Source organism: Mauremys mutica, chromosome 1 (genome assembly GCF_020497125.1).
Source record: "Mauremys mutica isolate MM-2020 ecotype Southern chromosome 1, ASM2049712v1, whole genome shotgun sequence".
NCBI lineage: Eukaryota > Metazoa > Chordata > Testudines > Geoemydidae > Mauremys > Mauremys mutica.
The window spans coordinates 14,459,779-14,485,028 of record NC_059072.1 but is presented as its reverse complement, the minus strand read 5'-3'; the positions used below and the strand labels follow the sequence as shown (position 1 = coordinate 14,485,028).

Sequence of the window (25,250 nt, the reverse complement as noted above, 5' to 3'; positions counted from 1 at the left end):
AGCACAGGGGCCCAACTGCTTCCAGCAGCTAGTTGTTGATACTTGAGGGTGTTGCAGGGAGAAAACTACCAGCTGCTCCTTAAAAACACCTAGTCCTCGAAAAGGAGACTTGTACCAGAGGTAAAATGCTTCAATATTCACACACCAACAGTCTCAACAGTTCTGCAATTTCCTTTCTCTGAGGTGGTGGTTCTGCAATGGAAATGGCCAACAAGAGTGCCCCGAAATAAAATAAAGGAACAGTATTACAGTAAATGTGGCAGATGAGATCCAGGTTCACTGGGTCTTTCATCTAGCGTTCAACTGAGTTATGGAGAGCAGCAGTGTTTATTTTCCATTAGGAGCAAGTGCATAGCTGTGCACGCAAGGAATTAATTGCTTTCATTTGATTACCTCAATGGCTGACCACATCAGCATTGTTTTTCTCTCTCAATGTAAACAAGAAAGTAATTGAAGGCCTAATGTGCATCCAGATATAAAACAAAGGAAGAGGACAATACCTATAACACCACCACAACTCCACCCTGTGTCATTTTCTCTAGACACCTAGGATACAAATTCTAAACTTTCAGAACAAAAGACAAAGCCATTGCAAACTGTGGGGAGGGAGGGGCGGGGTTCAGTTACCATTTCTCTGTCACCTGCAGCATGTCCAGAGCATAGAGTTGCCAACTTTCTAATAGCAGAAAACTGAACACTGTTGTATCAAGCAGGCAAGGTACTAACAAGCTTCAACAGAACTTTATTTTTTTACAGTGGAAACCCCTTTACCAAGCTGCTGCTGCACCCTCTGTAACTCTCACTCAGTGTCCTCCACTCTTCCCCATCCTTCCTGTTTCCTGTCCTTTCAGACTCCCAACAGTCAGTGCTCCCAGTTCTAATAATTACAAGCAGATCTAAAAACACCACAAACACCCTTGCCGCACCCCTTCCCCGAGGCCCCGCTCCTGCTCACTCCATCCCCCCTCCCTCTGTTGCTCGCTCTCCCCACCCTCGCTCACTTGTTCATTTTCACCTGGCTGGGGCAGGGAGTTGGGGTGCTGGATGGGGGTGAGGGCTCTGGCCAATAGTGCGGGATCTGTAGTGTGGCTGTGGCTGTGGGGTTTGGGGTGCAAGGGGGGCTCCAGGCTGGGGGTGCAGGCTCTGGGGTGGGGCCAGAAATGAGGGGTGCAGGGTGCGGGAAGAGGCTCCAGGCTGGGACAGGCGGTGGGGGAGGGGGGAAGGCTTCAGCTGGGGTGTGGGAGGGGGCTCAGAGCTGGGGGGTGTGGTACAGGAGGGGGCTTGGGGTGCAGGCTCTGGCCAGGTGGTGCTTACGTGAGGCAGCTCCCAAAAGTGGCCAGCATGTCTGGCCGGCTCATAGGAAAAGGGATGGCCACAGGCTTCTGCCGCATGCTTCCCCCGCCTACAGGCACCGTCCCCATAGCTCCTCTTGGCTGGGAGCCAGCATTTGGGATGGAGGCAGCGCATGTGGCCCCATGGCCATCCCTGTGCTTAGGAGACAGACATGCTGGCCACTTCCAGGAGCCGCACAGACAGTTGCCAGCTTTCACGTGGTAAATAAGCACTCCGACTTTCACAGTGAGCCAAAAATCAAGCGAATCCCATTTCAAAACAAGGCCCAAACAAGCCAGTCCCTAAGAACCCCAACACTCTATGTGACTAGATTCCCCCCGGCGTGCAGTCTGGGACTGTGATGGGCCCACTGTGCACCCCTGACTCTCTCCCCCCAGCCATGTCCCCCTTGCCGGGAGTTGATTTTAAAAAAATGGCGCAACAATCTGCAAGCCAAAAACTACCCAACAAGCAACGCACAAGCCAATGAAGTAAAAAACAAGCCCAATTTCTGCGTTTTTTCCCACAGGTTTGGCATGTCTGCGCACGAAGTCAGGCAGGGAGCCTGTCAGCCCCGCTGTGCCAGCAGCGCCGCCAACAACGACCCGGTCCGCAGTGCTGACTGGAGTCACCAGGGTCCCTTTTCGACCGGGTGTTCTGGTCAAAAACCAGACACCTGGCAACCCTACCGAAGCATGATGGAAACATAAGGAAATTGCAGGAAGGATGGCTGACATTGCTTGTGTATCCCCAGAGAAACAGCACACATGGTTCAACCAAGAGCAGGTTAATAGCACTTCCAAGCCCGATCCAACCTCTCTTTTAAACAGCCATTGGAAGCCTTATAAAAGAGATGGTGACTTTATATTATACAAGGCAGAGCAAAGTGTGATAAACTTGTGGACTTGTCAAATTTTTACAGAGAAATTACTTTAGGGCCCTAACTACCATAAATAACACACCGCTTCCTCTGGGAGCAATAGCTCTAAAAGATTGTATATGCTGACCATGAAACATGGTCACTGCAATAAGGCAGAGATGCACATTGGAGTGCAGGTAAGAAATTCAGCTTTATGTATTGGCTCCAGTCACCTAACAGGTCATGCAGACAAATTAATGGCAGGTTTGAAAGGCTGTTTAATACCCTACATCTGAAGATTTTACACAGAACTCAGAGGCAATTCACTGTTGGACTTTAAAAATAAAATTTCTATCCAAGTAAACTTTAGTGAAATAAGGTCCCATACAGATATTCCTGATCATACGCTGATCGGACCACTGAGTAACTGCCCATTCATTGGTCAACAAAGGAACTGGTAGAATTTTTAAAGTTCTATTCAATGGGACAGCCATGCAAAATTCACAGACACACTACTTGCATGGGGAGAAAAAACCCCAAATCTTCAAACACAGATTGGGTAACAATGTGCAAACATTTAAAGACAGGGTTTGCTTCTTGTATTGCCTCATATATAAACATCCTGGTTTCACAAGAACCAACCAGATGGTTTTCTGGCAACCTAGCAGTGCCTTATCTAATCTGGGTCTCAATTACAGTTACCACCTTTGAAATGGAAAAAAATCCAGCATTCCCCCACACCCCGCCTAAGGCAAGCCTGCCGCCACCCCAACTTCCAACCACAAGGCAACTCCAAAACCCTCCCCAACCCCAACAGCCATTTATAGTACCTTCAGAGATAACACATATAGATATGATTGATAACATCATTTTCTTACTTCGGTCAGGTTTCTCTGAGCTGCTTTGTGTCTGTCTGTCTTCATTGAGATTATTTCCCAGACTGCACTGGTTCAATATTTTAACTATATACTTGAATGTGAATGTTTTTGAAGATGATACAGAAAGAAAATCCATTGAGTCTATTTGATTTTGACATTTCCAGCAATTTCTTATTTTTAAAAGGCAACAACGTAGCATCTTTATGTGGACACTCAAACTTTTGATATTAGATTCCCAGTGCACTGCGATAATAATGAAAATCTTTAGACACATGTAAAAAACCAACACAAATTAAATTATTTTTTCTGGCAACTGGCAAATCCATTAAAAAAAACCAACCAACCAACCAAAAAAAAACAGGGAGGCTGGCGAAATACTGGCCAGCTGGTAAACCTAGCCTGAATGCGTCCCCTTTGGTTGTTCCCTCTATGAAATGGGTCTGCTACCATATGCACAGACTACTAGATTTCCCCGGGGGCACTCTGCCCCTGCCCCAGGGCTCGGCCCCCATACTGCCCCTTCCCCCAAAGCCCCACCTTCGCTCCACCTCTTCCTGCCCCCACTCCGCTCACAGCTCTCCACCCTCCCCCAAACCCTTCCCTGAGCCACCAAACAGCTGATTGGTGATGGCGCCACCAAACAGCTGTGGCTGGTGGGTGCAAGAACACTCACGATTTTCCCCGGAGCACCCATGGAGTCAGCTTATTGGTGTGTGATCCAGAACGCTTTGTTGCATTGTAGCATGGTAAATTCAATGATAAAGCAATACTATTCATCTCGACCTAGTATCATTTACAGCTTTGGCCCAGCAGCATGCGTCAATGAAACAGCTCCAGGGTTTAGCAAAGGCAGCTGGGCACCAGTGTACTTAAAACAGGGTAAAAATGGTGGAAAGACATGCAAGTAGTGTGAGGCTACATACAAGGGAGGACTGGAAGAATAGTTCGGAATGCAGAAAAGCAGATCTTTCCACCCCAGCTGTCAAACGCAGCAGGCCAGCTCTCTACACACCCCACGGTAACAGTTTGCCATTATAGAGTGTCTCGTCACCCTGGTTTTCATAAAGGTTCAAATAGTTTTTTATGTGACCCACACACCTCCTGGGTGCGGTGTTCTGTCCCATCTAGGAGGAACCGAGACCACTTAGAGAGTGAGTTAAAGGAGTCCGCTCTACAGCTGTAGCTAAAAGCCAGCTGGCTTCATGTTGTAGAGGCTCATGCACTGAGCTCCCATGGTCCCCGGTTCAATCCTGCCTGCTGACGACTGGGGTCTGTCAGAATTACATTTACACACCATAAGAAGTTGAGGGTCAAAGTAAATGCAAGATTTCATCCAGCACCAGCAGACAGCTGTGAAATGCAATCGCATTTAACGCTACCCCCTCTGGACAGTCCAGGTAACTATAACGCTGCATGCAAAGTGGCATTTATGATCCCCCTTTGTAGGTTTTTCCTCTTGCAGTGTTCAAGTTTCTGCAGAATATAAATGAAGGATGCAGGCTAGCCTGGAAGTGTAAAGAAAGGATGCTGTGCTAGTGAAGAGAGCTTTCTCACTGCTGTCTGCCAGACACGGGGTGCACAGGAGGCTACAATGTGGACAATCTGCCAAGGGATGGTTGTCAATCACAATTCATTCACAACTTCATTAACAAGAGAAGCTTCTTGCCCTTTGGATTACAAAATCAGGAATGGGCAAAGAGGAAGAGAATAACCTTGTGCTTATCGATGCAGGATCTCCAAGTGATTTGTAAGAAGTATTACCTCCATTGTTCCAATGAGGACACTATGGCATAGAGCAGTGGTCCCCAACCTTTTCTGGGTGGTGGGCGCCGGATGACGAGCCACCAAGGACTGTGGCCAGCGGACACGCATCCATCGAAATGCCACCGAGAAGCGGCAATGTCAAGAGGCATCGCCGCCAAAAATAGCATCATTAAGAGGCGTCACCGCTGAAACGCTGCCGAAAATCCAGAAGCATTTCGGCGGTGGTACTTGTTGGTGATGTCACTTTTCGGCGGCATTTCGGCAGCGATGCCTCTTGATGCCGCTTTTTGGCGGCATTTTGGCGGATGCTTGTCTGCCAGCCAGTATGCGGGTGCACATAGATGCCCCCGGTGGGTGCCATTGTGCCCACGGTTACCGTACTGGGGACCACTGGTATAGAGAAGTTGGTTTATTTGAACGCCACTGCAAATCAGCGGCAGAGCCAAGACTGGAGGAGGAGAATGGATGTCACTGAATAAAGTACGGTTTAAACCTTAATTCAGTCTTGTATAAATGAGATAACAACTGCAGATTGGCAGCATGCTGCCATGCTTCTTCCCTTGGCCTGTGCCGCTTCCAGCAGCTCCCATTGGCCCGGAGCAGTGAACCGCGGCCACTGGGAGCCGCGATCGGCTGAACCTGCGGATGCAGCAGGTACACAAACCAGCCCGGCCCGCCAGGGGCTTTCCCTGCACAAGCGGCGGAACAAGTTTGGGAATCACTGCACTAAACACGTTACCCTTCCCCTTAAGAAAGGCTATTCTCAGTATTTGTGACTCAGACAGAATCAAAACTTGCAGGGAATATCATTTTTCTAAAGATTTTTAGTCTCATTTCTAGACCTAAAGACCTTGGGTATGTCTCTGACCATGTGAGCATTTATTTGAACTGAACCTCCTCATCTTTGGAAGTTTAACCAGTTTAACACAGAAAATATTACTGCAGATAGTGGGCTTAAGCTAACAGTCTCTGTATGTCTTTAATTTCTGCTAAAGTCAGGTTTGCATAGACAACAATTGCAAGATTGAACCAATATATACAAAATGACATGGAGGGAGAGACGAGAAAAAGGACTGTCCCACAGTGAAATCAAATATAACAATTATAGCGTGTAAAAGAAAAGCTAATGATTAATGACTGCATTTTACTTTTCTTAAAGAGTGGAACCAATGATTGTATGTGCGTATCAATTTTTACAATCTGTTTTTAATGTGGAAAGATAATAACTGTGAAAAAATGGAGCAGACTGTATAAAAATTCTCTCTGCAAATGTGATTACACATAAAACCCATAAAAATTGTACAAAGTGATAGATGAACCACAACTGAACAGCTGTACTTTTTCATTATTTTGGAATGGAGCAGAAAGAGTATATGTAGAAAGAATGATTTCAGTTTTTTTTTAATCTTCTGGATTTAATTGAATTATACATCTGCTGGGAATTTAAAATTTCAGAAGGAATATCACATTTCTGGTAAATTGAATTCTATATTGCTGAAATGAAGAACTGTCTGTGAAATATTAGCAATAAAGTGCTGTAGAAAATAATATGGCACAGTTATAGAAAAGTTATTACAACTAAAATCCTTGGTAATCTCAAGTCATTTTTGGCCCAAAGTATATATTAAATAAAAATTTTCTTTTAGGTCTAGTTTAGAGATTATCTTAGACAAAATAAATTAATGACAACCATTTCATGCTGCTTTAGCACTCAATGTGCAGCTATACTTTGCTCTGGTCTATATTACAAACTTATGTTGGTATAACTACATCACTTATGTTGGTATAACTACTAACTGACACAGCTATACAGACTGAACTTCCAGTGCAGACAGCACTAGGTCCACAGGAGGGCTTCTCCTGTTGACATAGCTATCACCAATTTGCACCGGTGCCAACTTTTCATTGTGCTGGGGGGTACCTCCCCTTCCCTCAAAGCCACACCTCTGCCCCACCTCTTCCCACCCCCGCTCCACGATCACCCCGCATCTTACTGCCCCATTCTCCCCAGAGCTCACCGCATCCTCGCTCCTCCCCTCTCCCCCACCCTCAGCCTCCTAGACGCCATGAAACAGCTGATTGAGGCACAGGCGGGAGGTGCTGGGAGGCACTGGGGGGAGAGGTAGGTGCTGATAAGGGGGCTTCCAGTGGGTGCTCGGCACCCACCATTTTTCCCCCGAGGGTACTCCAGCCCCAGAGCACCCACAGAGTCGGCGCCTATGCCTCTTTGGGAGGTGGAATACCTAGGCCGCTATGTAAATATCCTCTTCATTAAGCACTTCAGCAGCACAGCTGCACTGGTGCAGTGCTTTAAGCGGAGACAAGCCCTTTGTCTCCATCTAGACATCTGGTTACATTCCTAGTGCCTTCAGAAGAACATTCCTGGAAGAGCTTTGAGGAGGATGGACGTTCCATTTCATAATAGGTTTCAAAACGTGGCTTTGTTCTGAATTAAAAAACAAAACCTGAACTTTTCAAATTCTCTGCACAGGAAAATTACGAACAAAATTTGTTTGGGGTGATTCAAACATTTCATTTTTATGTCAACTTCTATAATAATGTGTCATCATGCATAATCAACACAAAATAAAAAGTTTTCCAAAAAAAAACCCCAAAGCCATTTCTACATGAAAAATCAAAATATTTCATTCAGAAAATGTCAAAAATGGGACATTTCAACATGGTCAGAACTTTTTTAATCCAGTTTTATTCCAAAACAAAATTCCAGAGAAATCTACCCAATTTGTTTTGATAGAACTTCATATTCTAAAATAATATTTTGGTCAAGTTTCTCTGCCCAGCTCAATCACCTGGCACACCCTGCCTCAGTCAACAGGTAAAGATGAAATGATACACCCATACCTTTTATATGCAAAAACTTCAGCTGGCATATAAGTTCTTAGCCAGACGCGCAGGAACACTTTTTATAGTGTCAGTGTTCAAAGCCAGTGAAACTGTAAAGCAGTGGTCCCCAAGCTTTTTACCTCGTGCCCAACCCCGTCTGCACCCTGGCCCTTACTGCCCCCCTCCCCAAAGCTGGGGCGGGGAGCAGGGCCATGTCTCTGGGAGGGGGGCGGGACACAAAACAGGGGTAAGGGGGCCGAGGCTGTGGCTGGCAGCCCCGGGTGCAGAGCCAGCAGCCACACATAAAACACCCCTGGCTCCCACACCTATGTTCTTAACCCATTAACATTTTGTTAGATTCAGAAGACTGCTCAGCAAGGTTTTAGTGCCTTACAGTACATTCACATTATACCAAAATAGCCTTTTCTTGAAACATATATTTTAAACATGGCACTATCTGCTTTTATTTAAGAGGCACATGCCATAGGAAAATGGAAGATTAAACCACACCAAGATTAGTTAATGAGCTCCTTTAGTGACAGAAATAAATGTTGGACATCCAATTTAATCAAAAGATGGTCTGTTATGGCCATAACACTATCTGCAGCTGTCTGCTTTTAATCACAAATCGGTCAGAGATTCATATCATACAGACCTCAAGGCTAACATTTTTCATGCTATCTTGATCAAACTGGCCATAAACAGACCTGACTTGAGTTGTAACAGCGCACTTACATTATTGCTGGTAAGTGGCACGATCCTGCAAACAGTTATGCCATGAATAACTTTAATCACGAGTGGTTCCCTTGACATCAGTAGGACTCCTCACACTTGGGTTGTCAATCGCACAAAACTGAATGCCTAGCCCTGTCCCTTCCCCGAGGCCCGGCCCCCCCCCGCTCACTACATTTCCCCCCTCCCTCGGTGACTCGCTCTCCCTCACCCTCACCCACTTTCACTGGGCTGGGGTTGGGGTGTGGGAGAGGGTGAGGGCTCTAACTGGGGATGCGGGCTCCAGGGTGGGGCCAGGAATGAGGGCTTCGGGGAGCAGGAGGGTGCTCCGGGCTGGGACAGGGGGTTGGGGTACAGCAGGGGGTGAGGGTTCCAGCTGGGGATGCAGGCTCCGGGGTGAGCTAGGGATGAGAGGTTTGGAGCGCAGGAGGGGGCTCCAGGCTGGGAAGGGTGAGGCAGAGGGATTCAGGGTGTGGGAGGGGGTTCTGGGCTGTAGCAGGAGTGCGGGGGGAGGGTAAGGGCTCCATCTCAGGGTGCAGGCTCTGGGGTGGGGCTGGGGATGAGGGATTTTGGGTGCAGGAGGGGGCTCCCGGTTGGGGGGGGCGCTCAGGGTTGGGACAGGGGCTTACCTCCAGCAGCTCCTGGTCAGCAGTGCAGTGGGGCGGGGGAGGGCACGGCTAAGGCAGGTTGCCTGCCTATCCTGACTCTGCAGTGGAAGGGGCCAGCAGGTCCAGCTCCTAGGCAGAGGCGCGGCAGGCAGCTCTGCGCACTGCTCTCACCCACAGGCACCGCTCCCACAGCTTCCATTAGCCATAGTTCCCAGCCAGTGGGAGTGTGGAGCAAGTGCTCAGGGTGGGGGCAGCATGCAGAGCCCTGTGGTCCCCCCACCTAGGGGCCAGACCTGCTGGCCACTTCTGGGGTGCAGCATGGAGCCAGGACAGGTAGGGATTAGCCTGCCTTAGCCTCCGCAGCCCCGACTTTTAACAGCCTATTTGGCCATGCTGACCAGAGCTGTCAAAAACCGGACACCTGGTCACCCTACATCACACGTGAATTTGTTATTGGGCCCATAGGCTCCTATTCAACAAGGAACAGGAGTAGTCCTGTTAAGGTTCAGCACTCAGGCTTACGTACCTTGATGAATTAGGCCTATATGGGGGAGGGAGAGAAAAAGATACATCAGCCAAGTTATCAAGTTGCCCATTATTTCTTTGAATTGCTACTTATTACAAATCTTGACAAACTCATATTAAACATTCTTGTCTTCAATCCCTCTGGATATAATAGACCAGATATTGGGAGCACTAATGTGTCTACTGTAACCAGGGCGAACTGCAATTTATCTCACTTAAACACCTTGGACAAAACCCAGCTTTCTTGTCATGTAACATGTTTAAATAAAAGATGTCACTGAAAGAACCCTGTTTACTTGCTGAAGCAAAAGGCAACCAATTAGTAGAAGCATGACTAATACAATTGCTGTATGTGCCATAATTGTTTTAAAAAGAGCTAGCTAAATTCGATTGCAAAACATGCATTCCTCTTCCCCTGAAAAAGTGAAGGCTGCTATTACAGAGCAACTTAATTAATAAACATTGATTTTGCTCATTGACTGCTGAAATTTTTTTTTTTAAATATTAATAACAACATTTTGTATATTTTATATTACTCATGAAAGTTTTATACCTTTGCCCTACAGCAGCCATAGATTTTATGTAAGCTTGCAACCTAAGTGACAAACTATTAAGCAGCACAGAGCTTTTCCATCAATACTGACTATGCATACATGCGCTTAATGATATACATAGACAGATGCACATACATAGCTACGAGGGAGAAAATATCTTCGAAAGCAAATATACTTGTAAAGCAGTAAACCTTAGTAAAGCAGCCAAGAAAAATCCTAAGTGCCAACAAAGCATTTAAAAAGTTGAGTAAAGCCTAAGCTCAGAACTCATAAAAATAACATCCTCACTTTGTATTTGTATAACAAAGCACAAAAAAAAAAAAAACATGTACTGTCCACATGGGAAAATAGAAGCAGTGGTACTCCCCCAAGCTACACCCACCAGCCAAGCTCCACCTCCTGGAGAGAGAAAATTAAAACACCACATTTGGATGCAGATCTTCAAATTATGTCTGCAGGGGATATCAAGCAGGCTGGATTCTCCTTTAGTGGGATCTGCACACATCCTTGGGACATTCAGATAAAGGCATAGGCACATGACTAGGTCCCCAGCTCCCAGAGTCATGTGATTACACTGGACTCTAAGCTTTCATAAAAAAAGTTTCTAGCCCTCATGTTTGGAAACAAAGGTTTGAAAATGTGCCCCAAGTGTAACTGAAGCAGTAATATTTTCCTGAGTCTGCAGACAGCCTCTGGCAGATAGAAGAGCAGAAGTCACTAAAAATTAGGGAAGAATCCTTTTGGCCCAGCATTCAGCCCCAGCCTCTACTATACGGGAATCAGGGTGAGGGAGGGAGAGTTGGAGGAAAAACTGGAAGCTCTCACTGGATTCTGAGATTAGAGCCTCCTTGATGGGGCACACAGGTCAAACTGCGAAGAATATAAAGAGGTGATACTCTCCCACATTCCATCCTCTTACTACACCGACATGCGAAACCACTCTCAGTAGACTGAGCAGATCTGGGATTCTTCCTTTCCTTTCATAGATGTGGTGATCAGCAGTGAAATAGTTAACATCATTTAAATGATCAATCACTGGGGCCTGGTCTACACTACAAGTTTAATCTCAAATTTAGCAGTGTTAAATCAAATTAACCCTGCACCCATCCACACAACGAAGCCCTTTACTTCGATAAAAAGGGCTCTTAAAATCGATTCCTGTACTCCTCCCTGATGAGGGGAGTAGTGCTGAAATTGACATTGCCATTTAGAATTAGGGTTAGTGTGGTCGCAATTCGACGGTATTGGCCTCCGGGAGCTATCCCACAGTGCACCATTGTGACCACTCTGGACAGCAATCTGAACTCAGATGCACTGGCCAGGTAGACAGGAAAAGCCCTGCGAACTTTTGAATTTTATTTCCTGTTTGCCCAGCGTGGAGCGCTGATCAGCACAGGTGACCATGCAGTCTCAGAATCAAAAAAGAGCTCCAGCATGGACCGACTGAATCTGATATCTGTATGGGGAGAGGAATCTGTTCTATCAGAACTCCGTTCCAAAACACGAAATGCCAAAACATTTGAAAAAATCTCCAAGGCCAGAGTTAACATTCCATCCCAGGGAGATGAAGGAGGCAGGTCAGACCTCTCAGAATTACTGATTCAGGCTGTCTGCAGACATCTTTGCATTGGTTACGTCTCTCTTTAGTTTTGAAAGTTTTCTGCATCATCATGAGGACTAGAACCCTTTTTTTAAAAGGGAAAAAAAAAAACCCTGAAAGCTGAGATTCTGTAGAACAAATTTACCACCTCAAATCACAGCATAGAGTCAGCAACCCAGCCAAATTTGAGCCATGGGACTGTCTATTAAAAGGATATCTAAAAACCTTCAAAGGCTGGAAAATTCAAAGAAAATCATGAATTTATATAGTGACTCCTGATCTGAAAGTTTAAAAAAAAAAAAAAAAAGCTGCATAGCTATTTATTCATACAGCAGCACTGAAGTGCATCTTTCTCTGGAGAGGAACTTAACAGCTGTTTAACCGTGCACAGTGACACTACATAAAACAGTTTACAGCAGCAAGTGCAGAAAAATACTGTATTCAATCAAAAGTGCAGTGGGAACTTAGACAGGGAAAATAATTGCCCAGGCTGGAATATGGCCAGGAATCTGGGGATTTAAATTCCCCTTCTATTGTGAAAAGAGCAAAGGAATCTCTCTAATGATTACAGGTGATTAGGGCCTTTTACCGGTTTTACAAAGAGATTGTTAAATGGAACTTCTCTGGTTCTATTACATCATTGCCTTTTATCAATGGCAGCAGTTGACAAGTTGAGCTGTCAACATGTTTTAAGGGCTGGGGCTCCAATCGGTTAATGGACACAACAAAAATGAACCCAGGTTCTGTGAATTGTTCTGAAAAAGCAGTTTAGGATGTGGGGTTTCTTCACATGAGCATGCCTCCACTAAGGACTCCCTCAGTAAAGGGCTCTTTCTTTCTCTCTCCACCTACTTTTTCCTAACCCCCCGCCCAGGAGAATCAAAAGACAGTCCAATAATCCTTACTCAAGTGAAACCGTGCAACTGTTTGTACTAAAGGCTACAGAATCAGACAGTAAAGGCAAAACATAAAGTGAATGAAATATAAAACCAGAAACCACAGATGTAAGAGTCAGAATATTCCAAAAATTAAGGGGGGGGAAATCTTAGGCCCTTTGGAGTCATTGGGAGTTTGGCTATTGACTTCACTAGAATCAGGATTTCACCCCAGGTTTCCAAGCACAACATTTAAGTGGCCACACGTTCTCTATTGATGTTTGCTTTAAGTGTAATCTAATACACCACCATTTATGGGACAACACTACTGATTTGGGTCCTTCGACTTTTAGTTGCTCAACGTGGGACACTTTAACAGAGCCTGGTTTTCAGTAGGTGAGTGCTCAGTACTTTTGAAAGTCAGGCCCTGATAAGTAGTATCAAGCTGGGCACCTAAAATCACAAATCACCTTTAAAAATGTTGGCTGCCATATTTATTGTGCCCCATGATATACACAGAATGAGTGAGGTCACTGCGTTAATGTTGTGCATTTAAATTTTAAATTCCCCATGCTCAGTTTCACAATCTTAACAGCATTTAATAACAAATCACTAAAACAAAAGTTAATGTAGGTACTAGTGATGTAGCATCTGCAGTAGGAACAACTCTAAGCCCTAACGTCAGATTTTGGCATATATAAAGTTTTCCAGATCACCTTTAAATTAGGCCATACCATTTCACAGGAAAACAAGAAACCAAAGCCAGTCAAGTGGGGTTTCCTCCCACTACACCACCAACAAAAAATCCTTATACATTTCTGCTACAATAAATATGATTCATTAGGTCTTTCCACAAAAGTATTGGAAAAATATATTACTCCCTACTGCTTGAGAACTGAAGGGGAACTGTTTCATATAAGCACACGTAACAGACCAGAGGATATGCTTATTCTCTGCAGGGAATCTGACAGATTCAGTAAACTATTTATGTACCAATACGCTATATCTCCAACCACAGACAGTGAACCGAATCGATGCAGCCATCTTTACTCCTGGCCTGTCAGTAAATTAAATCTGCATCTTGACCATGTTGCCTGGAAGAGGTTATTCAATTATTTACAGGGCAATAAGAGGTGGCTGCACTTTACAGCAATTTGGGAGCAGCTACTGTATAGCTTCTAACAGAAAAAAAATGGACTGAGGCAACCAGGTTATATTAAAAAAAGATAAATCACATTCTCAATGACCGGTCTCCCCTCCCAGGCCTTCCCCCACATCCCAACTTATACTGTATGTGGTGACTTGCCTCCTCACCCATCCAGAGAAGTGCATCACAGTCTTCAGTAAATGCCACTCTCTCCCCTACTAGTTTTAGGATTGACTTAAGAATTGCCCTCCTCTTGTTTTAAAAGCTCTCGGTCATTGCCCCAGATTACCTCACTGTGCCCATTCAACCAGCACTGACCTCCTCTTTGTCCTTGAACACAGGCTGGCACCTATAGAGGCTTCTCCTTTGTATTGATACTTCTGCCACATGGAAGGGCCTTCCTGTACCTCTCTGCTTCCTCAGTTCTCCATCTGGCTTCAGAACATAGCTGAAAACATCTTTTCTCCCTATATCTCATGATTGCCTTTCACTCCCCGCTGCTTTACTATTTAACCCTGTAAAACATTTTGAAATATGGCTTGTATGAAAGACATTTTTGTACATAAAACTTTATTGTATCATTCTTTACATACACACACTCTTTCCCCCCGCCCCCGCCTCATTTTCCCCCCACAAGACAAACCAAGGCACCTCCATGGGTGATTTTGCATGGAAGATAGAGACAGTGTCATAGGTGCTGGAACTAGGGGTGCTACCACATCCCCTGGTTTGAAGTGGTTTCCATTATATCCAAGGTTTACAGTTTGGTTCGATGACTCTCAGCACCCTCACTATAAAAACTGTTCCAGTGCCCCTGGACAGTGGCCATATCCAGCTGACACAGAATAATACCTAGGATTTGCCAAGTGTTTTGAAGATGAAAATAACAGACAAGTATTAGTACCATTTTACAGCTCATGAAACCGAGGTTAAGCAAAGCCACAGAGGGAGTTAATGTCTATTTCTGGTTCCCAGCCCTGTGCTCAGAACAGGAGACTGCCCCACTACCATGATTAGCACAGCGCTTGCTGACTTGACAAGTGGTAAAAATTTCTTTCCATTCATCTAGGGCTGGGTCTGCTGCTAATGGTTGCAGCAGAATTAACATGCAGGAAGGATACAATGAGTCCTGCTGCTGGATTTGGACTCCACTAATTAGACATGCCCCTCACAGTATGTGACCACCAGCTGGCAATCACAACGCTGTGCTTATTACAGTCCTCTGCCTTGCATGCAATGAAGGCTGACCTGTACTTGGTTGTCATAGACTAGCTCAGTTCTGAACTATCATGTTTGTTGGCTTCTCCACCATATAATCCAGCAAGTGCAGACAATTGGTGCGAACTGTGGCTCTAGTTCTGATCACAGCAGTCTCAGCCTCGCACATCAAGTTAACTGCCACCCTTTCACAGCATTCTTAATTAAGGGACATTGTACAGAGGTGAAAGTTAAATTTGCCCTAATTGCACAGCAAAATAAAAAAATTGTGCTCATTGAGAGAAATCAATGCAGAAGCCCTTTCTCTGAAGGGTGAACATGGGCATGAGGCTAAATCTTGGGGCTCATTTATTTCAATCAAGAAGAGAAATGGCCATTAGACAAAGTTCTCAAAGTTCATTTTCTTAGCTTCAAGGGAATAATGTTTTCTTGTTGCTGGAAGAGAGCATGCAAAGGGGCTTACATTTTTCAGCATCAGGTTTCCTTGTGGGTTTAGCTGCTCTTCACAGAAAATTATCATTGGCAAGGAATTGATAATTTATTGCTTGAGAAAAAAAAAAAAAGACCTTACACTCCCTTGTGTTGCATGGAAAAGAAAAAAAAATATGTTGCAAAAAAAAAAAAAAAAAACAATACACAAAAAACTTCAACATAGTAAAAAGGCTTACCTAGAAAAAGAAGAGAGCAGCTCCATAAGCCTCAATGCAGAAACTGCTTAAGCACATGCTTAATTTTAGGCCCCTGCTGTAGTCCCACTAACCCCAGCAACGCTCAAGATTCAGTTTATGCTTCAGCAAGGCAGGGAGATATTAGCTAGAATATGGGCAGATGAAAGAAAAAGTTTGCCTTAACTTGGTTGCCTGTTAATAAGGGGGAGCTCTGAATTAGGATGACCAAGGAGCCAACTGTGTCCCATTTAACTTGAGCGGTTAGAGTTTCATCCTGAAAGGTGATATGAGCCCTCAGTCCCCACAGATTTCAGTGAGCGTTGACAGGTCTCAAATCCTCAGGAGTAGTTGTCAGTACTTGAGCCCTTACAGAGCAAACCATTTGGTGCTTTTATAGGATATTACATGTATGCTGGTGGAATTTTGCTTTTTTATATTTAAATTTTGATGTGCTATATTAAGGATCAATTACTATAGCTTTCTTCCCCTATTGGTTTTAGAAAAGGGGGGAGAATTGATCTAGCATCCCAGGGATTAAACAAATTAATAGAGTGTAGCAGGGCTGCCTTACCCAATCTGGTTTCAGGCTAGCCATTGCCTTCCCTTCAGTTCCAGGGGCGGATCGCCTGCCTGCATTCTTTACCACGGGTAGGCTGCTGATCTGTCTCCCCAGCCCATGAAGCACTCGTGGCCATGCCTAGTCTTTTTCTAGGCATAGATTTATTTTCCAAAATGTACAACTTAGGCAAAACATCTACACAAGGACAGTTTCTTGACCCAGCCCGGGCTATAGCTCCTAGAAGCTTTCCCCGCTTTGCTTCTCCCACTTCCTCTGGCTTCAGGGCCTCACTGCAGGAGCCAGTCTCCCTCCAGTAGCTCCTTTTGCTGAGTGCTCTCAGCCCTTTATAGGGATCACCTGACCCTTTCCTAGCAGGGACAGATAACTTATCAGGGCTGGCTGGCCCTCCGTCCCTTAAAAAGGGACAGGCCATCCTGTTAGAGTTTTTAAAAAAATAAAAGATGGTCCCAAACAAAAAAAACCCCTCAGATTTACACACACACACACACACACACACACACATCCCAAAATGTAGAACGTTTCCTCTTACCTGTGTCTAGTACAATTGGGCACTGTTCCTGATGGATGCCCACGGGCACTACCACGAGACAAGTAATTATATCATTCCCTATTCTTAAGATTCCCTCACACTTCCCATTATAGGTCCCTGTTTCTAATTGCTTTGTACTTTGCCAAACTTTCAACCACTCAACCTGAAGTTTTCCACCATTGGTCTTTGCATCCAGCAGAATATTTTCGGAAAGGCCCATAAACAACAATTATAATTTGATCTCTATATCTTTGAAATAGGAAGCAGAAACTTTATCCAAACAGGCTGAACAGCAGTTTTGAGGGAATGCTTGGGCCAGTAAAAGACTGCACTAAAACCAAATGAATTATGGAATATGACTAAACTAAGAAAAGATAGTGTAATAAGGCTCTAAAGTTCAAAGTGCTTTATATAAAGAACTATATATTTATGAAACAGTTCATGAAAACTAAACTGCCTCATGTGCTTTGCATCTCCAATGTAAAGAATGACTAAATATATTCATTTTTTCATACAAGTATCCTATTTACCAAAACATATTCATTTTAATCATACTATCCAGGCAAGGCCCTCTGTACAGAGGTGAATTTCACTCTCAATTTAAAATATTTTGGGATTTGAAGAGAACTGAGTGTTGAAAACACAGTAATGGATTGGACACAGAAGATAAAAGAAAATGCACAGCCACCCGATTTGAACTCGGTATCTTTGAAATAATAAAACTACTTTATCTACTAGGCTACACGGTATTTGGTTAACAGCCAGATGGGCTTACAGGTGTTAAACTAGCCACTGGCAGGCTCACATATTTTTCTCTGAATATAAAAGGAAACATTCGCTAGTTCACAGCAAGAGTTGTATGCATGAAAAATCTCATGCAAATTGGCTTTATTTAACTGTGTATTTTGCATCTTGAGTGAACACATGGAAAGATGATGATTAAGAAAACAAGTTTCCCTTATATTTTCACTATACATTGCTCAGGGGCGGCTCTAGGAATTGCGCCGCCCCAAGCAGGGCGGCACGCCACGGGGGGCACTCTGGCGGTCGCCAGTCCCGCGGCTCCGGTGGACCTTCTGCAGACATGCCTGCGGGAGGTCCACCGGAACCGCCTGCCGCCCTCCCGCAGCACGCTGCCCCAAGCGCGCTGGGGTCTGGAGCCGGCCCTGACATTGCTCCATAGTGTCAGGCTCCTATTAAAATGGATCTCTGAGTGAGAGTGATTTTATTTATATATCGGAGTGATTAGATCTATGAAGCACACACAAATAATTCAGTTTCAGGGCTTGATGTTATACGGGTAATTCAGATTCCACATCAGCTTTATTCCTGTGTAGATAATAATGATAGTGTTCTTTTTCTAACTTGGTATGAGTCTCTACTGTCTCTCTTCATAACTCACATATACATGAAAGTAACATTAGCAGTCTGTCTTGAACCCAGAAGAGACAGGAACCTCAGAGGGAAAGGACAAGACTCCACATGTGTTCCAGTTCACTTAGGGTCTACACCTGTTGTCCGGATTTAGGAATCTCTCCCTCAAATATTCACAGACAGTAATCCCTATTATGAAATAAGATTTGTGAAATAGGAGGTATTTTTTCAAAAGCAGCTATTAATATGAATACTGTGTAGAAGTACAATCATTTGTAAATCTTCTTATAAAAATAATCATGAATTTTTTTAAATAGAGCGCAAAAAAAAAGGTTTCTCCTATCACAACATTTTTATTAATAGCAGGGATTTTATGGCTGAATTTTAAAACATTCCCCAAACTTTGCCTTATTGGTAAAATCTCTTTCTCCCAAGTCATTTTGCAGTCACTTAGCCCGTCCCTTCTTATCCACATTAGCATCACTGCATTGCATGCCCTCCTCTCTGTCAACGATAGAGCAAGCATGGCTGTTCTTTGCTGCATGGCTCCTTCCCACCTATTAATGGAATACCATCCCCCAAACTAGTCAATAAAGCCACTAATCTGTCCTACTACAAAATCACTCAACACCCATTTCTACTGTGATGCCAATGGGAAACCACCAATAGATAATGTCCAGGTAGAGGGCCAGTATGAATCTCTGATATTAACCTTATTTATTTGTTTATGTCTTACAGTTTATTTTAAAAAGACTCAAAAATGCCCACCAGTGCTCACGGCTATTCTAGGTGAACGCACGTGATTATTACTGATTCTCAAATCCTCATTTGTTGCATCTTGTCAATTACGCTGCAAGCTCTTTGGGACATTGACTGTACAGTAACTCCTCGCTTAACGTTGTAGTTATGTTCCTGAAAAATGCAGCTTTAAGCGAAACGATGTTAAGCCAATCCAATTTCCCCCTAAGAATTAATGTAAATGGGGGCAGGGGGTTAGGGTCTAGGGAAATTTTTTTCACCAGACAAAAAACTATCTACACACACACACACACACACACACAGTATATGTTTTAAACAATTTAATACTGTACACAGCAATGATGATTGTGAAGCTTGGTTGAGGTGATGAAGTTAGAGGGTGGAATATTTCCCAGTGTACTTAAAGGGGCAATGCACCTCTCTCTCTCTCTCTCCCCCCCCCCACTCACAGGGAGTGGGACTCTGTCTGCCATGCTGTTTCCCCTCCCTCCAGTCCTGCTGCCTTGTAGAGTGTGAGGCTACATTAACAACCCCTCTCCATTCTGAGAATTTGCCATCTATTCCTACCCTTTGTTCCCTGTCTTTTAACCAGTTCTCAATCCATGAAAGGACCTTCCCTCTTATCCCATGACAGCTTAATTTACGTAAGAGCCTTTGGTGAGGCAACTTGTAAGTGTAGCCAAGCCCAGAGGCTTTCTGGAACTCTAAGTATACTATGTCCACTGGAGCCCCCTTGTCCACATGTTTGTTGATCCCTTCAAAGAACTCTAATAGATTAGTAAGACACAATTTCCCTTTACAGAAACCATGTTGACTTTTGCCCAACAATTTATGTTCTTCTATGTGTCTGACAATTTTATTCTTTACTATTGTTTCGACTAATTTGCCTGGTACTGACGTTAGACTTAGCAGTCTGTAATTGCCGGGATCACCTCTAGAGCCCTTTTTAAATATTGGCGTTACATTAGCTATCTTCCAATCACTGGGTACAGAAGCCGATTTAAAGGACAGGTTACAAACCATAGTTAATAGTTCTGCAACGTCACATTTGAGTTCTTTCAGAACTCTTGGGTGAATGCCATCCGGTCCCACTGACTTGTTAATGTTAAGTTTATCAATTAATTCAAAAACCTCCTCTAGTGACACCTCAATCTGTGACAATTCCTCAGATTTGTCACCTACAAAAAACGGCTCAGGTTTGGGAATCTCCCTAACATCCTCAGCCGTGAAGACTGAAGCAAAGAATCCATTTAGTTTCTCCGCAATGACTTTATCGTCTTGAAGCGCTCCTTTTGTATCTCGATCATCCAGAGGCCCTATTGGTTGTTTAGCAGTCTTCCTGCTTCTGATGACATTTTGTTATTATCTTTTGAGTTTTTGGCTAGCCGTTCTTCAAACTGAGACAGCAGCTGTGGCCAGCAAGCTCTCTCGGTCCTGAACCCTGTCCTGTCCCCATCCTGCTCGATATGGAGAAGGGGCAAGCGGGGGGCAGGACTAGGGGAACACCCTGATATTAGCCCCCCCTCCTCCTCCGCACAGCAAGCAGGAGGCTCCTGGGAGCAGCTCCAAGGCAGAGGGCAGCAGCAGCACATGGCAGTGGGGGGAGGGAAATGTGAACTGCCAGCAATTGGTAGCCTGCTGGGCAGCTGCTGCAGAGGGAACTTAGGGGGCAGGAAGCTGACAGGGGGGCTGCCAGTCCACCCTGGTTCCAAGCCCCCACCAGCCAGCTGCAACGGGCTGCTCTTCCTGCAAGCTGTGGACAAAGCAGGAGGCTGTCAAATGTGGTTAGAAGGGAGCATTGCACAACCTTAAACGACCATGTTCCCTAACTGATCAGCAACATAACAAAACAACGTTAACCAGGATGACTTTAAGTGAGGAGTTACTGTATTTTATTCTGTGTTTGCAGTGCCTCGCACAATAGGATCTAGCTCTGATAGAGGCTTCTAACAAAAAACAGCTGGACTCGTGCAAGAATGGGACTCTCCATTCATATTTCCTCTATCATCATTCTCCTTTGGAAATCCTGAAGCAAAAGAGAGGCTCACAGAGAATACGTTTCTTTTTAAATTATGGAAAAAGTTAACACTTTTATATAAAACAGAACCTACAAAAACAGCCTTTGTGTATTGAACGGTCTTCAAGGAATGGATTTTTGTGACCATGAATTTTTGTTTTCTTATATACAAGATAACCATGTTAAGGATTCTGATGAAGCCATTTAACTGCCATAATTTCCTGTACTTCAATCCGGGTATGGTTTCCCCCACATGCACTTCGATTTTCATGCAATTTTAGTGAAAATGTAGCATGTTAAAATTCTACAACACTGGTATCCCCAAGATCTTGCACAAAGAAGTCTGGACATAGAGGTGCTTGAGACCAGCAAAATAGGTTGCAATTTGATTGAATATAGGCAAACCAGAAAAGTTATACCCACCAGCTGAAAGCTGACTTACCTAGACGGCAGAATCACAGATACTATGGTGAAGAGAGCTGAGTATCTCCCAAAATTAATGAATTTCATCCTCATAAGACTCCTGTGAGGTAAGGCATTATTATCCCAGTTTTACAGCTGAGGCACTGAGGCCTAAAGACTTGTCCAAGGTCCCACAGGAAATCTGTGACAAAACTGTGAATAGGAGATCTGAGTCTCACTCCAGTGTCTTAATCTTCAAAGGGGGAGGACATCTGGCTTTCTGTATAAGCATCCATGCACATTTATCCCTTCATTACATGAATACTAGGGCTGTCAAGCAATTAAAAAAATTAATCATGCGATTAATCACGCTGTTAAACAATACTATTTATATAAACATTTTTGGGTGTTTTCCACATTTTCAAATACAACACAGAATACAAAGTGTACAGTGCTCACTTTATATTTATTTTTATTATAAATATTTGCACTGTAAAAATAAAAATAGTATTTTTCAATTAACTTAATACAAGTACTGTAGTGCAATCTCTATCATGAAAGTTGAACTTACAAATGTAGAATTGTTTATAAAAAAATAACTGCATTCAAAAATAAAACAAAGACAGACTTTAGAGCCTACAAGTCCACTCAGTCCTACTTCTTGTTCAGCCAATTGCTCAGAAAAACAAGTTTGTTTACATTTGCAGGAGATAATGCTGCCCACTTCTTGTTTACAATGTTACCTGAAAGCGTGAACAGGCATTCACATGGAACTGTTGTAGCTGGCATTGCAAGATATTTACGTGCCCGATGTGCTAAAGATTCATATGTCCCTTCATGCTTCAACCACCATTCTAGAGGACATATGTCCATGATGGGTTCTACTTGATAACAATCCAAAGCAGTGAAGACCAATGCATGTTCATTTTCATCATCTGAGTCAGATAGCACCAGCAGAAAGCTGATTTTCTTTTTTGGTGGTTCGGGTTTTGTAGTTTCAGCATCGGAGTGTTTCTCTTAAGACTTCTGAAAGTATGCTCCACACCCCGTCCAAATCAGATTTTGGAAGGCATTTCAGATTCTTAAATCTTGGATTGAGTGCTGTAGCTGTGTTTAGAAATCTTATGTTGGTACCTTCTTTACGTTGTCAAATCTGCAGTGAAAATGTCCTTAGAACAAAGAACATGCTGGGTCATCACCTGAGACTGCTACAACATTAAATATATGGCAGAATGCAGGTAAAACAGAGCAGGAGAGCTACAGTTCTCCCCCAAGGAGTTCAGTCACAAATTAAATTAACATTTTTTTTTTAAAAGGAGAGAGTCATCAGCATGGAAGCATGTCCTATGGAATGGTGGCCAAAGTGGGTAGGGGCATATCTGGCACGTAAATACTTTGTAATGCTGGCTACAAAAGTGCCATGCAAACATCTGTTCTCACTTGCAGGTGACATTGTAAATACGAAGTGGGCAGCATTATCTCCTGTAAACAAACTTGTTTCTCTTAGTGATTGGCTGAACAAGAAGTAGGACTTAGTGGACTTGTAGGTGCTAAAGATTTGCATTGTTTGGTTTCTGAGTGCAGTTATGTAACAAAAAATATATATACACACATTTGTAAGTTGTGTTTTCACAATAAAGAGATTGCATTATGGTACTTGTATGAGATGAATTGAAAAATTCTATTTCTTTTATCATTTTCACAGTGCAAATATTTGTAATATATGTGGAGTGATGTGAACAGCTTTTCAATTGTTCACTGTCTGAACAAACATCCTGACCCAGCAAAACTACAATTATGGTTGGAATTTTGCACCGTGTCCTTGGCTTCGATTTTTATTCACAGTGCTCTGTTTGATCAGAGTGGTCTGAACTATAGTTCTTTGGCTCTTTTCTGGATTCTTACACTTAATCTCTTCTATTTAATGACTTTAGAATTCCAGAGAGAAATTCACGTGCAACAGAAGCTGGGGACAATCTGAAAGTGGGCAGACAAACCTAACAGAGTATTAAACTGTTTGCCAAGTTGTGTTCCTTTACTCTGTTGCTTTCCTTTTATTTTATCCCCCTCCCCCCACCACTCCATGAGCTTTGTACAGACCACTGAAAAACAGCACAGGCACCTGCTTAGTTTGGACCACTTGCCTTGGAGCAGGCCATCAGTTAACATAGCTGAAGACTAGCCCTAATTTGATTTTGCTTCCCATTGGATTTTCAAGTTTAATTGAAAGATAGTGAAAGATACTAGACTAACAGCTTTACAGTCTGAAGCCACTGACCACTGGTACATCACAGGCAACATGGCAAGCTTCATATTTACCAATGTGCCTCATCCTTGACTGTAGGAGAGAGGGCATAGTTCCATCAAAAACCTTCGGTGGCACAGATATTACCCCTAGAAGGTGGCCACACCAGGCTATGGAATAGAATCTCAGTCTATACAATTAAATCTAGCCATCGCACTGAACTATTTCAGGAGTCTGCTAAATTTTCTGCTAAATGTCAAAAAAGGAGGAGAGCTTCTTTATTTTTGTCACCCTCCAAAGCTTGATCCTGATTCACTACAAGCAAAATTCACCTAAAGTGACTTTATATAATTTTGAAAAACAGTAATCAAACCAGGAGCTGGTTTTGCAATGACACATTCCCTGGCTTGACCATACATGGACATAGAAAGCAGCACAGGACAAAATAGCAGTTTCATGATCAACACATGGTGTTGCTTAGTTGATGAAAAGGTGTTATACCCCTTTCTAGCCGGTAAGCCAGTGTCACTAGGGCATAGGTGCCAATGGGTTTTATAAGAGCAGCCTGTGCAAGGCTGCGGGAGGTGCCATCTTGACTGCTGGAAGTCCATCCTCTGTGACAGCTATGTCACTTTGGTGCCATCTGCCTCTTTACACCTGATCACACTTGTTGACACGTGCCAAAACAGAGCATCTGAACAGGACTGGAAAGGAAGCCACTAAGTTCCCAGATAAACAAGGCTGCCAAACTGACATGTTGTATTGCAGCAGGGGCCCAAGAAACCTTTAACAAACACCAGACACGTCCCAAGGATAAAATAAATATGTGATACACCCACAGGCAGGTTCTGCGTAGGAGTGCATGGCTGACAATGGCACCTGCGGATCAACTCTGTCACTGCCAAGAGTCAAGGTTACAGAGTTCACCTCACCCTCTGAAGTGGCCAAGTAACCAAATATGCCTAGCCTCAGTTTGGTTCTGTTTGCTGTTTTACACCCTCTTTGTGAGGGTTCAAGGCAAAGGAGGAGGAGACTTTCCTGTACGACGTCATTCCCTTTATGCTCATTACACTGGATGAGAGGCAAGAGTCATAGAACATCCAACTCTTAGGTACAGCCAGAAAAATGGACAAAGCATGTTTCATATACTATACTCCATTAGTGTTTATTATGTGTGTTACAGTAGAACACAAAGGTCCCAACCTAGCACGGGGCCTAGCAGGATACGACAAGTTTGTACTGTAACTATGAGACAGTACATGCCCCAAAGAGACAGGACAGACAAAAGAAACGTTAACAGCCCTACTTTGCAGAAAGTGAACTAAGGCACAGAGACTTGCCTCAGGTGACACAAGGAGTCGGATACAGAACTAGGAACTGAAAACGTGTTTCCTGCGCCGTCATCCAGTAACGTAATGGCAAACCCACCCTTCCTCCTGAAGGATACAAATGATACATTTCAGACAGAGCTGCCACCCTTATGTCGCTTCCTGTATGTCGAGCTCAGCATTAACAAAAGTATCAAAAAACAACATGCAGCAAGCACGATGCTGCTTGGACAGAAAACCACCAATGGTGGCTGTGAAATACTAATGCAACAATTTTGGCCTCTTGGATTGTTATTTTGGATTAAAAAAACCAGAAATGCCCTACCCCACTTTATGACCCTGCCAGCGTGTTTCCCCATTAAGAAAGAGAACCACTGCAACAGAATACAGAAGCTTTGGCTATGTCTACACT

The 25,250-nt window shown here is 43.8% G+C and overlaps 1 protein-coding gene across 3 annotated transcripts in view; it reads right to left on the bottom strand.

Moving 5' to 3' along the window:
- The window catches only part of CELF2 (CUGBP Elav-like family member 2), a 451,780-nt gene that overhangs the window by 399,524 nt on the left and 27,006 nt on the right, over window positions 1–25,250 (bottom strand). The window contains exon 1 of one of the 3 annotated variants that reach the window (XM_045029013.1): window positions 21,306–21,463. The exons of 1 other annotated variant lie outside the window; for it this stretch is intronic. In XM_045029013.1, the coding sequence (XP_044884948.1) occupies window positions 21,306–21,379 (74 nt within the window). In that variant the 5' untranslated portion in view covers window positions 21,380–21,463. Of the gene's footprint in view, window positions 1–21,305; window positions 21,464–25,250 lie in introns of those variants that run through there. One more of the 3 variants, XM_045029014.1, reaches the window with a different exon arrangement.